The following is a 13,784-nucleotide window of genomic DNA, read 5'->3' on the forward strand; positions in this document are numbered from 1 at the left end:
CGCTTTAGGGCCGAGGGGAAGCCGGGCCCACGTGGGCTCCGACTAGTTCTCAGGCTTCCGCTGAGCCGCTGCGCTCCGGGTGCTCGGACTCGGGCTGCTCCCCTGACCTGCCATGGGCTTAGAGGCGATCCGCTATCACCGGGGCTCCCTGCACGTCCTGGACCAGCTGCTGCTGCCCCAGCAGAGCCATTATGAGGCCGTGACCTCTGTGCGCCAGGCCTGGGAGGCCATCAGGGCCATGAAGGTGGAAGGAGGGAAAGGGGCGTGGGGCCACGGCTGGGGTGGAGGGTCTGGAGACCCGCAGTGTGAAGTCAGCTGCGTGTCCGGAGAAGTGAGCCCTGGGCTGGGGAGGCCGCAGCAGGACAAACCCATAAAACGCTTCCAGGCTCAGACCTGTGTCCTGCGGTCACTTCCAGCTCTGACACTCATTGTTCTAAGGGCCCTCCCAGCTCTGACCTCCTGGGCTCTAAGGGCCCTTCCAGCTCTGACATCCCGGGCTCTAAGGGCCCTCCCAGCTCTGACACCCTGGGTTCTAAGGGCCCTCCCAGTTCTGACATCATGGGTTCTAAGGGCCCTCCCAGCTCTGACACCCTGGGCTCTAAGGGCCCTTCCAGCTCTGACATCCTAGGTTCTAAGGGCCCTCCCAGTTCTGACATCATGGGTTCTAAGGTTCCTCCCAGCTCTGACATCCTGGATTCTAAGAGCCTTACTAGCACTGAAATTCTGAGCTCCCAGTTCTGACATCATGGGTTCTAAGGTTCCTCCCAGCTCTGACATCCTGGGTTCTAAGGGCCCTCCCAGTTCTGACATCATGGGTTCTAAGGTTCCTCCCAGCTCTGACATCCTGGATTCTAAGAGCCTTACTAGCACTGAAATTCTGAGCTCCCAGCTCTGACACCCTGGGCTCTAAGGGCCCTTCCAGCTCTGACATCCTGGGTTCTAAGGTTCCTCCCAGCTCTGACATCCTGGGTTCTAAGGTTCCTCCCAGCTCTGACATCCTGGATTCTAAGAGCCTTACTAGCACTGAAATTCTGAGCTCCCAGCTCTGACACCCTGGGCTCTAAGGGCCCTTCCAGCTCTGACATCCTGGGTTCTAAGGTTCCTCCCAGCTCTGACATCCTGGGTTCTAAGGTTCCTCCCAGCTCTGACATCCTGGATTCTAAGAGCCTTACTAGCACTGAAATTCTAAGCTCCCAGCTCTGACATCCTGGATTCTAAGAGCCTTACTAGCACTGAAATTCTGAGCTCCCAGCTCTGACATCCTGGGTTCTAAGGTTCCTCCCAGCTCTGACATCCTGGATTCTAAGAGCCTTACTAGCACTGAAATTCTAAGCTCCCAGCTCTGACATACTATGATTTAAGCCCTTCCCAGCTAAGATATTCTCTGTTCCAAAGATCTCTAACACTGTTTAATCTGTGAACACTATGTAGACACGATGGATCAGAATGGGTTTTGAGTGCCCAGCACAGCCAGCATAAATCAACTGCCTATTAACCAGCAACATGAGAGAATAGAAAGAACTTTGGATATGGTTTGGAATATCTGGATTCAAATCCTTCTCTGCTGCTTGATCATTCTTTGATCTTAATAAAGTCTGCTTCCTTCCCCAATCCAAAGTTTCCTTGTCTAGATGATAAGCCATTTGAACTCTTCTGACAGTCAGTGACTAAGTCTATGACCCTTTCTCTTCAGGGTCCACATAATCAACCAGCCAATCCACAAACCCTTATTAAGTACCTACTACTATATGCATGGCACTGTGCAATGGGCTGGGGATGCAAAAATAGTTCTTGATTTAGGATAGGAAAACTGAGGCAAAGTTTGGGTATCCCAAAATGGGTTAACCTGAGGCCTGTGCCTGTGTGCATCCTAACCTGAGCCCCAGCAGGCCCGGTTTCACCTCTCACCCACCCCCACCCCCCGGACTAATCAGAGACTGGTCCCTTGATTTATACTCTTCCTCATCCCAGGTGCGAGGTGCTCCAGCTATCGCCATAGTGGGCTGCCTGAGCTTGGCTATAGAGCTGCACGCTGGATCAGGAGGCCCCGGCCTTGAGGCCCTGGTGACCTTCGTGCAGGACTCACTAAAGTACCTGGTGACAGCCAGGCCGACTGCTGTCAATATGGCTCAGGCTGCCCGGGAGATGTCGGAGGTAGCCAGCCAAGAGGCTGGACAGGAAGGGGCAACGGAGACTGCAGTCCGAGAAAGGTAAGAGAAGAGCTGTCCTCCCTCCCCAAGCCCTTGTGGTTCTGGGAACACAAGCAGTTTGAAACTCCTTTGGGAAACCTTCTCATTTCATTAACTTGGAGGGCAAAGTAAGAGTCGGTCAGCTGGGGAGATAGATCATGGGTCACCCAGCCAGCTACCTCTTCATTTTTTAGATAAGGAACCTGAAAGCTTAGGGTGGGGGACAGTGACTTTCCCAACGTCGTACAAATAGTGAAGAATTCAAACTCAGGCCCCTTTACTCTAACTCCTGTGCTCTTTCTACTTCATGCAGTGGAAAAAAATTTTGAATACCCATACAATGTACTAACTAATCAGTACAAGATAAATGGGTAAAGGAATTTCCTAGTAACTCTATTAACTAATAATCATGTTAGCTCTTGGATAGCATCTGTGCTAAGTGCTTTACAAATACTATTTCCTTTTATTCTCACAACAACCTTAGGAGGGAGGAGCTATTATTTCTCTCCTTTTTACAAGTGAGGAAACGGAGGCAGGCAGAAATTAAGTGGCAGCTAGGTTGTACAGTGGATAGAGTACCATATTCAGGAAAATTCAACTTTTTGAATTCAAATCCAGCTTCAGACATTTACTAGCTGGGGGATCCTGGACAAATCACTCTGTTTCCTCATCTATAAAATGAGTTGGAAAATGAAATGACAAATCACTCCAAGAAAACCCTAAATGGGGTCTTTGCCAAGAAAACCCTAAATAGGGTCATGAAAATTCAGATATGACTGAAAAACGATGCACCAGTAACAGATGACATTGGCTACATCTTCTGACTAACGGCACAGCAGAGAAAGAGCCAGGGAGGCCTGAGTTTTAAGTTTCACCTGTCTTATACATCCTGGCTATATGACCTTGGACAAGTCAGATCTCAATGATCAAAGCATCTGTGTGAAGCTACAAATTTTTCTGTAATAGGCTGAGGGAGTTTCTTGATTCACAACAACCCTACAATTAAGCACTGCAGACACATTAATCACCCATTTTGTGAACAAAAAAACTGAGATATGTTTACTGTGACTTGGCCAAAGTCATACAGCTAACATATTCTTTTAGGACCAAAATCTGAATTCAGGTACCTGTTTAAGTGCCAGCTGGGAGCAGATGCCAAACAGCTCTTCACCCATCATGTGCCCACCCTTACCCCCCTCTCCCTAGGTTGATCTGCTGGGCTGAGCACATGCTGGAGAAAGACATCAAGGACAACCAGAGCATTGGGGACCATGGGGCCCAGCACCTTCTGGGGCGTGTGGCACCAGGGGGTGGCCAGGTGACTGTACTGACCCATTGCAACACTGGATCTTTAGCCACCGCAGGCTATGGAACAGCTTTGGGTGAGTGAGGGGAAAGAATAGATTATAGGATTATAGAACTGAGATCTGGAAAGCATCTTAGAGGTCCCTTAATTCTCTTTAAAATGTAATATACCACTTCCCACCTACATGCATTTTCATGGGCTGTACTCCCATACCTGAATATACTTCTTCCCTCCCTTCTCTACCTTTTAGAGCCCTAATCTCCCTTCAGCGCTCAGCTCAAGTTGCCACCTCTTCTCTGAAGCCTTCCCTGATTGTCCTGCTCCTTGCTCTCACACTATGGGGCCTCTACTCTTCCCTGCCCCTCACAGGGCTTCTTATTGTCTCTTCTGCCTTGGGGTGGGGGAATGTGGGTCATTCACAGGTGTGATCAGATCTCTGCACGCCCTGGGCCGCCTGAAGCATGTGTTCTGTACTGAGACTCGGCCCTACAACCAGGGGGCACGGCTGACGGCCTACGAGCTGGTGTATGAGAAGATCCCCGCCACCCTCATCACAGACAGCATGGTAGCTGCTGCTATGGCCCACAAGGAGGTGGGAGGTCAGTGGTCTGGCTGGGTGTCCGGAGGTGGGCTGGGAACCATTCATTCTCCCAAATTGCATGAGGTGGGAGGAACTGTAGAATTTTACAGAGGAATAAACTGAGGCTTAGAAAAGGAGGATTTCCCCAAGTTTAATAGACATTTAATTGGCAGAGCCTGGACTAGAAGTGAGATTTTCTGACTTCAGTTCCAGTGCTCTTTGCCCTACTGTGCTTCCTTATTACCCCATGGATGCCATAGATTCCTTTCCCCATACTCCTGTAATTCCCACCCTTTCCTTGTCACCTGGCCCTCAATACTTCAGTTAGATGTAGAATCTCCTCCCCCATTTGGGCAGCTCATAACCAACAGTGTCTTCTGCACCCATTCTTGTTCATCACATCTATAACTCCTCCCCAGCAGACTACCCAACACACTAGAGACCTTTCAATCCTCTACCCCTTAGTTTCTGTAATAATAATAGCACCTATTTCTATGGCTCTTCAAAGTTTATATATTGTTTGCCTCAAAACAACCACATAAAATAGGCAATACCCCCATTTAACAGCCAAAGAAGCAAGAATCCAGACTTGCCTGGGATTCAACAGCTAACAGGGCCTTTCCTTTCTCCCTGCAGCAGTCATTGTGGGAGCAGACCGGGTGGTCGCCAATGGTGACACTGCCAACAAAGTAGGGACTTACCAGTTGGCCATTGTTGCTAAGCACCACGGGATCCCTTTCTACGTGGCTGCTCCTGTTTCCTCTTGTGATCTCAGCTTGAAGACAGGTCAGGAGATTGTCATTGAGGAGCGGCCAGGCCAGGAGCTGACCAGTCTCTGTGGGACCAGGATTGCTGCCCCAGGTGGGTCCAGCACAGTAGCAGACAGGACCAGAAGGCCTGATGCTTGGTTGTTTTCTGAACTCCGTGTCTCCCTTTGAGGACAGGTGGCAGAGAGAGAATGGTACCACCTTACTGGGTCTGAAGACAGAAGCTGTAGACCTGTTTTATCTCCTGGAATTTAGAAAATCTTATCTAGCCCCTTTTCTATTGCCTCACAGCCTACTCCCTACTGCAAAGCAGAGATAGGAAATCATTTAATCAACAAGATATGCAATGAATAGAGTATAAACTCTGAGGGCAGGAGCTATTTAATTTTTGTCTTTGCATCTTCAGCACTTCACACAGTGAGGCATTTAGATGCCTTTTGAACTGAATCCAATAAAGCAGATAGCACAACCCCTCTGGTTTGGGAAAGGGACAACCAACTTAATCTTTTCTCTGTCACAGACTTCTGCTGATGTCTATGAACCCTTTCTCAGAATTCTTTTTTAAATTCATAATCAAAGGAAATTCTACATTTCAATTAGAGATCAGTGAAAATAAGGATGTAATTTTCCCCCTCAAGTTCAAGAACCTTTGAAACCTTTCCACATCTTTGATCTAAGGGAACAAAGGCTTAGAAACACTGGAAAACAACTTCCAGATACAAATAAAAAGAGGGTAGACAAACTTCTGAAGGCAAATTATATATAGATAAGAAGAGTGCCAGTCTTGGAGTCAAGAGACCAAGCTCTAGCACTACTTGCTCTGTGTCTTGGTTTTCTCAGTTATAAAATGAGGCTAGTAATACTTCTATTATTGAGATAACAGCTTTTTAAACTGTGATTTACAACCCCTTATGGGGTCTCATAACTGAATGTGAAAGTCACAAAATTATGAGTAAACATTTGATTTGTACCCTTGTGTATATACCTATATGCCCAGGGTCATGTAAAAATTTCTCAGATGTAAAGGGAGGGGTGTATCACAAGTATAAAAAGTTTAAGCACTGATCTAGATAACAGGATTCTAAGGAAAATATTTGGTCAACTTTAAAGTGATTTAGAAAAGGAAATTGCAATTATGATCCCATTCGAGCTAGAGAAAGCAGAGATAATTGTACCTGGTATATGCCAGGTACTGTTCTAAGTACTTTACAAATGATTTGTAAATATTTGTTCCCCATAACAACTCTGCAAGGTAGGTAGGTATTATTATCTCCATTCTATAGCCATGGCAACTGAGGTAAACAAAAGTTAAGTGACTTCCCCAGTGCCATACAGCTAATAAGTATCTAAGGCTGAATTTGAACTCTGTTCACCAGCTACCTAAGAGAAAACAAAAGGTTTTCCTAGAGAAAACCTTAAGAAATCATTTAGTCTGACTTCATTTCTAGACACATGTCTAGAGAATTGACATGACATATCACCATAATCGGCTCCTTATTCAAATCCAGGGTAAGTGTTAGTGTTGTATTATCAATAAACATTTATTAAGCACCTACTGTGTCCCTGGCACTATGCTAATTGCTATACCATTCAGAGTTGGGTAGGTATAATAATTCTTGCAATGTGACTCTGAGCAAGTCACTTAACTTTGTATGTTTCCGTTTTCTTATCTACCAAATGAACTGGAGAAGGAAATGGCAAGCCCTTTGCCAAGAAAACCCAATGGGATTATGAGAATCAAATATGACTGAACAACAACACATTATCTAGATCATAGGCTTCTAAGGAAGGCATTTGATAAATTTTAAAATGCTTTAGAAATGGAATTTGTAATTATAATCATAATAGAGTTCAAGATGCAGGGAAGAGCAAGAGAAGGAAAATGGGAATAAGCCTTTATAAAGAGCTTCTCTTTCATTGAAAGAAGGGACAGGTGTTCAGAAACTGTCAAAAAAAACCTTTTAAAACACTTGTACCAGTGACAGGTCAAGGGAGATGGGGCATGGGTCCTAATTTCTCCTTGAAGCCAGGCTGGGATCCCCCGCTCACCTAGGCTCCCTTTCCCTAGGTATTGGAGTTTGGAACCCAGCCTTTGACGTCACCCCTCACGAGCTCATCACCGGCGGCATCATCACAGAGCGTGGAGTCTTCTCCCCCAAGGAACTCCAGACTGCCCTGACCTCTAAGATCTCCTGATTGGACCCAAACTCCTCACATCCCAAGTCTCCCTCTTCTACCTCTAATTAGATTGTAAGCTCTTTGAACCCAATGTCCCATCTATTTAAATGTTCCCTGCTCCAAGCTCAGTGCCTTGTGTCATAAAGTGTCTGTTGAATTAAATGTCCTCCTATCACTGAACTTTTCTACAATAAACTTTTTATTTATGATAATTGCTCATATTTGTGGAGACAAAGTTCTTCCTATATACCACTGGGTGTCCAATCCCAACACTTCTACGTCTGGCCTCTCCCTTCCACTCTCATAATCAATCCCTAATTCGGGCCCCCATCACCACTTGCCTGGAGTGGTTTCCTTGCTTCCAGCTCAATCCATTCCCTGTGTAATGTCCAAAGCCCTTCATGACTCAGCCCCCTCCATCTTTCAAGTCTTAACCCCCACTCCCTGACAGATACTCTTCAGTGTAGTAACAGTGGCTGCTGGCTGGTCTAGAATCAATTGATTCTAGGCCCTTTTTCTGGCTCTCTGCCATGCCCTCATCTCTTCCTTCTGGATTCAATGCCTTCCCTCAAATCCCAACCCTAATCATATTTTCTAAAGAAAACGTTTCCCAACCCTTTTAGAAGGGAATCTTCTCTCTCTTATTTCCTATTTAAAGATGGAAGTTGTCATTATAACGGAGCTCAAGCACATATATCTTGTTTGTACATATTAATTTGCCTGTGGTCTCGCCCATTAGACGGAGAGTTCTTTGAGGGCAGGCACTATTTTTTTGCCTTTTCCTATCCCCAGAGCGTAGCACATTGCCTAGAATACAGTAGGCGCTTAACAAATGCTTCTTGATTTACTATATACCACCACCAAAATGATCTTCTGAAGGCCCAGGCTTACACCGGCTCCCTATCACCTGTGAGAAAGCACATAAACTCCTCAGGCCCCCACAGCGCATGCTTTCCTTATTTTACTCTACTCTTCCCAACTGGACTGTCTGGTACCCAGTCTCCTGCCTTCCCCACCAGGCACAGGCTGCCCCTTCAGGTCTGAAACACACTCCCTTTTTATAACAGAATCTTGAGATCCTTCCAATCCCTTCAAAGCCTAGAGAAACCCTCTACCCCGCCCCCACCCCAACCAGAAATGAGCTCAGATTTGCCTAGAGTCTCTCATCCCCCCCTCCCAATCTCTCCTGGAGAACAGGAGTATTCATATCCTGTCTTCCCTTTGACTAGCTGCTTCCTGAGGGCAGGGACTGTGTTTTTATCCGCAATTCCTGAGCTAATCAACAAACCAAGCATTTATTAAGCACTTACTGCATGCCCAAGTACTAGACATACAAATCCAAGCAAAAAAGACGTGACTTTTGAAGATTTGGTTGTGATGGGGTAAAGGCAGCTGTGGAGTGAAGGGAGCAGGGTGGGGGGGAGGGGGGCCTGGTGAAGAAGGTCCGGAAAGCCGGGGGAAGATGTGGGTGGCTTAGGCACTCTCCGTAAACGGGGAAGGAGCCAACCCTAAGGTGGGCCTTCAGGGGCCCCGGGGCTCCCGCAGAGGGACAGCGTCCGGAGGATTGGGAGTTCCAGAAAGGAAAAAAGCCCGGGGCTTTACGTGGTGTCGCCTATATGAAATGACCATCTGAGCTACAGCCGGGTTGTGCAGTAGGGCAGAGCTCCTTCTGCCGTTTTCCAGCTGCAATCCGACTCCTAGAGGCCGCTCCCTGCCGCCAGGGGCGCTGCCGGGCTGGGACGCTCCGGGCCCAGAGAGGAGCGCGCGGGACGGATGGGACATCTGGAAGGGAACAGGAGGGGATGGGCAGCCCTTAGGGCCGAGCGCCTCGAGCGCGAGAATCTCGCGTCAGATCCCCGCCGCTCGGCGGAGTGCCTTTGTCTAAATCGAGTTAGCCTTCCTTTCCCGGCCCGGGAAATAAGAAGGCTGGGCTGAGCGTGTCCACCTGTTTTGTTAACTGGATTTGAAGTCCAAAAATCCAAACGGGTGCAAAGGCTAGGTGTGACCTTAGGCAGGTTACTGCGGCCTGTGAGCCCCCCCTGTGTAAAACGATGGGGCGGGACTAGTGTACTTTTCTCTCCCTCTCTCCAAATCTCCGCTCCTCTAATCTCATAGAACTCCGCCCCACCCCCACCCCGGCAGCTGTCCCTTTAAATCCGAGACCCTGCCCCGCTGCATCCCGTCAACCCTTGCGCGTACTGGCCTGCTGTACGCTGTATCCCGTCAGCCCTTGCGCGTTCCGACCCGCTATATACTATCCCGTCAGCCGTTGTGTTTTCCGGGTTCCTTTTCTGCTGTCGAGAGGCGCGGACATGGTTCAAGGGAAGCAGAAGTTTCAGGCCCGGAGGCCGGCCAAGAAGAGATCGGCGGCGACCGCTCCTTCGACTTGCCGGGGTCTGAAGAAAGGCGGTGAGTTGCGGGACGAAGAGCCTGACTGTCGGTGCATGCGCTGCCCCAGGCTCCCGGTCCCCGAGTCCCTTCGCCACCCCATGGTCCCGCTGACATGTCCGCTCCTTGGTGGGCTCCTGATCCGGCCCGCTCCCCGCCGTGCCCCGACATCCCCATGGTTCCCCCGCCCTCCCCCCGTCCTGGGCCCGTCTCCCACGTTCTCTCCCTCCTGGGCCCCCACTTTCCTATGGTCGCCCTGACCACATCCCCACCTGCGTCCCCACTGCCTCTTGTGCTCCCACATCCTCATGGTCACCCTGACCACGTCCTCTTCTATGCCCTCACAACTCTTGGCCCCCTTCCCTCATCCCTTTCCCTCCTGTGCCCCCATGCCCACCCCTACCCATCCCTATGTGCTCCTACCTTCACACTCCCTTACCTTCCTTTTCCATGAACCCCCTCCCCGGATTCCCTTCTTCCTGTGTCCCCATGCCTCTTTGCCACTCTGCTCTCCCTCACTCTCATGTCCCTACAGCATCTTGTCCCCTTCCCCACATCCCCTCCCTCCCATGCCCCTTGTCCCCCCTGCCATGCCCATTGTCCCCTCTCCCCGCTTCCCATGGTGCCGTGCCTCTTGCCCCTCTCTTCCACTCACCCCTCCCCAGACCCCCTTTGACTTCTTTGTCCCCCCACCCCCAGAGCGAGTCATAGCCCCCAAAAAGGCCCGAGCCGTCCAGCAGCGGAAACTAAAAAAGGTGAGTACCTGGACTGGGAAGCCCACTTGTCTCATGAGACTTAGGACCGCCCCTTGACACCCAGAGCTTATGCCAGCTTCTCCGGGCATTCTTCTTCACTGCCAGAAGTTTCTGGTGGCAAGTTCCTTTCTCACCCTGCAAACATGCACCTCCCGGTGCTTGTCATGTATAAAAGTTCGGTCTTCCTGCTCCCTGTGGAGGAGCCAGCATCTTACCCACACTGACACATTTATTTCCAGTCCCAATGCCGACCACCTTCCCACCCCCCCACACTCTGCAGACCATGCATCTTTCTTACTTCTCGCCAACACTTTTCAGCTAGATCTCGGTGCTGACCCTGCTCCCACAATCAAGGTTCCCTTCACTACTTTTCGGTCTCTTTCCTTTCCCCCCTCCCCCAATCAAAAAAATACATATTCTCCTCATTTTGTGAGACTAAGAATGCCCAGTATCATTATTTTCTCAATACAATACATGGTATACTGCTGCACAGATCTATATTATGCACAGGCTACTTGTTCTTACCCCTTTTTCCTGGTTCTTAATGTATATTTACTCTACTTAAGCCAGTGTCTTTATCGGGAAGGGGGCAAGCTGGTTGAACTTTCAAGTTCCCATGATCCTCCTTATTGTAAATGCTCTCCTGCTTATTCCTCCTCAGGACCTGGAGGGTGGTATCCGAAAGAAAATTGAACACGATGCTGTGATGAAAGCCAATAACAGCTTGCCCAAGAAACTGGCCCTTCTAAAGTCCCCAGACAAGGGGACCAAGAAAAAGGAAGGTGGTGGCAAGCATTAATCCAGGCAGGCAACAAGGGAAAAATGGGGAGGCCCTTCATCCCAGACCTCACTTGACTGCTTGACCCTGTGGCCCTGAAATCTCTTGATACCCCGGTATGTTTGTGGATACATAAGTGGTGACAGCTGCCTTAGGAAAGAAGAAATAGGCTTCTCCTCAGTCAAGAATAGCCCTGTTATCTGTCCTCCTTTTCACCACAATCACGTAGGCCTCAGTTTGACTAAAATAGCCTCTTCTCAAGCCTGCAACTTCTCAGATCCCCTGAAGAAGACAATGGGACTTCTCAAGAATAGAGGATGCCTTCCTGGTTGGCAGGAGGCTGCGGGGATCTTCAACAGCTCCAGGAGTCACTTCAGCCCAATTTGTCTTCTCATTTCTCCTTCCTTGTACCCGCCCTGAGCCCCACATCCTGTCTAATATGAAGCAATAAAAAAGAAACAGTTGCTCTCCACTGTGCTTCTCTGGGCTTCTGTGGATACAAAGGAGCTTGCCTGCTTTCTCATGGCTGCATGCTGTGGAGGGGAGAAGGCAGGAAGAAGCAGTGGAAAGAAGGCTGGACTTTGAGCCAGGAGGCCTGGTGGCCAGTTCTGGCTCTAACACCTACATGCTGGCCTTGTGATGGTAGGAGTCTGTAAACCTCTTAGAGACTTAGTTTCAGCCTGTATTCCTAGCATCATTATCAGGTTTTTTTTGTTTTTTGTTTTTTTTTGGGGGGGGAAGGGAGTCTGGGGAATAGGACATTATAAATCTAAGAGATCATAGAGTGAAACTGAGTTATTGGAGTTAGGCGAAGCTTACCAATCCCTGGGGAGAGGGGGAGGCTAGGAGAGGAACGGACTTTGTGGGGAACAGAAGGGATATGTACATAGTAGACAAAGGCTGCCAGTTTTTCCCAGAAGGCTTATGCATTGTGCTACCTGACTCTAAAACTGGAAATGGGATCCTGCCATTCCGTTGTTTTGGTAGATTTTTTTAGAGTCCTGTTTCAAACATTTTCCCAGACAGATCTTTGAAAAGATGTGAATTTTGCTTCTGAAGCCTGGGCTTCAGGCTACCCATCTTGCTTAGCCTGGCCTGGAAAAATGAAAGTCAAAAGGTGGGAAGAAGCTTTGCTGCCTGAAGTCATGGTAGAGTGATGCCATACTTATCTTTCCAGAGACTTTTTCCCCCAGAATTTTGATGCCCTTTCATCTCTTAGGAACAACAACAACAACAACAAAAAAAAAAGCCTCTTTTTGATCCAGAAACAAGAAAGGAAGTCTCATCTGTATCTGGAATGATCAGGGAAAGGTCAGGCATGGAATTTTTTCTCTAGCATAGTTACAGTTAGTAAAATGTTGGTTAAATTGAAGAGAGGCCTAGCTTCCAGGTACAGGTAGTTGATAGATTCATTGTGTATATATTATATATGTTGAGAGATCCATTGTACATTAGACTAAGTCCATCTGGGCTCTTAGGTTAAGATTTGGATCTCATTTAAGAAGGAGATTGTTCAGAGGAAGGGTAAGAAAAAGAAGAAAGGAGCTTGAACCAAGGATGTTTAATTAGAAAAAAAGTTCAAAGGGACAGCATAGCCGTCTTCAAGTATTTGAATATGGATGAAGAATTTATTTGGGCCATAAATATTCTAGGAGCGGTTGGATGGCATGATGTTCGGGCTGTTCCTCTAACAAAATTGTCCAGAAGGGAAAAGGAGCCACCTTAGTGGGTAATGAATTCCCCCTCATTGAAAGCCTTTGAGCACACAGGCTATATAACCACTTACTAGGATGTTCCAGTCACTCTGACCACTTGTCCTGCTAGTATTAAGAGTACTTTTGGTTCCCTTACAAATGGAGGTTCTGTGGTTCTCTAAACTGATTTGAAAATTGTTCTCTTACTCTCACCAAGAAATTGGACAGAGTGGAAATGAAGGGAAATTCTGAATGTAGCCTATGGAGAATCCCTTTAGTGTCCTTACCTAGACCTGCAGTTGTAGAAGGGGAAAGGCTAGAGTAGAAAGGGTGTTCTCCCTAGTGAGGCATTAAGGCCCAGGTCATATCCTGGCTCATACCTAATAATTGTGGTGTTTGGAAAATTTTTGAACATTTATTTCTTCATAAGGAGATGGTCTGTATTAAGTTCTTTAACTTTTTTATTATTATGAACCCTTTTAGCATTCTGGTGGCACCTATGGGCCCCTCCTTCAAGGGATTTCAAGTCAGTGAACATTTTTAAGTACTCACTTAGCAGAAATTATGCTAAGCATTGGGGGAAAAACAAATAAACAAAAAACAAAAGATGATCCCTTGCCCTCAAGGAGCTTCCAGTATAATGGGAAAAGCCAAAGCAGGGGGGAGAAAGTGCCTGGCACAGGGTCAGGCAAAGGAAAACTGTGCTGAGCTCCCTCCTTAAATAGGGGTACAAATCATTGCCTTCTAGTCAGAATTTAAGCAGAGGGGCAGGGGTTACTGGTGAAATGTGATACCAGGATGATAGGCTTTCCCTATGAATGTTATTTTTAAAATTGAATTTAAATGCATAAAATACATCAAATTACAAAGAAAACCACTTTATTGAGTTATAGTTTTCAAAAGATTGTAAAAACAAGGTCACAGGCTCTAGATGAAGAAATCCTGGCCTATATGATCTTTTTGGTTCTTTCCAGCTCAAAAGCCAATGATCCGTGATCCTATGGCCTGCCTCTCCTAGAAATTACATTCCTCTACCCTCCCACACCCTTTGTATTATATTCCCTTTGTGGAAATTACAGTGGTTTACAGGCATCTCATGTCATGCCACGTGTAAATCAGAGTCCTTGTGGTCTTCAGTTTCCATAAACT

The 13,784-nt window shown here is 47.6% G+C and overlaps 2 protein-coding genes across 3 annotated transcripts; both read left to right on the forward strand.

Annotated features, from left to right (window-relative positions):
• The first annotated feature begins 21 nt into the window (after positions 1–21).
• On the forward strand, positions 22–7,233 carry MRI1 (methylthioribose-1-phosphate isomerase 1). Its single transcript, XM_051971662.1, has 6 exons — positions 22–244; positions 1,972–2,210; positions 3,396–3,571; positions 3,918–4,094; positions 4,712–4,936; positions 6,911–7,233. The coding sequence occupies exons 1-6, from the start codon at positions 113–115 to the stop codon at positions 7,036–7,038; spliced, it is 1,077 nt and encodes a 358-aa protein (XP_051827622.1). The 5' UTR covers positions 22–112; the 3' UTR covers positions 7,039–7,233.
• A 1,800-nt stretch (positions 7,234–9,033) lies between these two features.
• C1H19orf53 (chromosome 1 C19orf53 homolog) lies at positions 9,034–11,413 on the forward strand. Of its 2 annotated transcripts, XM_051971664.1 has the most exons (3): positions 9,034–9,429; positions 10,108–10,163; positions 10,825–11,413. In XM_051971664.1, exons 1-3 carry the CDS (start codon positions 9,333–9,335, stop codon positions 10,960–10,962), a joined length of 291 nt encoding a protein of 96 aa, XP_051827624.1. In that variant the 5' UTR covers positions 9,034–9,332; the 3' UTR covers positions 10,963–11,413. The 2 variants fall into 2 exon arrangements, with proteins under 2 accessions (XP_051827624.1, XP_051827623.1); XM_051971663.1 differs by lacking the exon at positions 9,034–9,429 and having other exon boundaries at positions 9,444–10,163.
• Positions 11,414–13,784: the final 2,371 nt, after the last annotated feature.

This window comes from Antechinus flavipes, chromosome 1 (genome assembly GCF_016432865.1).
Source record: "Antechinus flavipes isolate AdamAnt ecotype Samford, QLD, Australia chromosome 1, AdamAnt_v2, whole genome shotgun sequence".
NCBI classification, from domain to species: Eukaryota; Metazoa; Chordata; class Mammalia; order Dasyuromorphia; family Dasyuridae; genus Antechinus; species Antechinus flavipes.

Excerpts from the sequence above, each read along its gene's own strand:
- MRI1 (XM_051971662.1), top strand. The coding sequence starts at position 113 with ATGGGCTTAGAGGCGATCCGCTATCACCGGGGCTCCCTGCACGTCCTG. Across the intron at positions 245-1,971 it reads AGGCCATCAGGGCCATGAAG|GTGCGAGGTGCTCCAGCTAT; the intron begins GTGGAAGGAGGG and ends TCCTCATCCCAG. Across the intron at positions 3,572-3,917 it reads AGGCTATGGAACAGCTTTGG|GTGTGATCAGATCTCTGCAC; the intron begins GTGAGTGAGGGG and ends GGTCATTCACAG.
- C1H19orf53 (XM_051971663.1), top strand. The coding sequence starts at position 9,717 with ATGGTCACCCTGACCACGTCCTCTTCTATGCCCTCACAACTCTTGGCC. Across the intron at positions 10,164-10,824 it reads AGCAGCGGAAACTAAAAAAG|GACCTGGAGGGTGGTATCCG; the intron begins GTGAGTACCTGG and ends ATTCCTCCTCAG.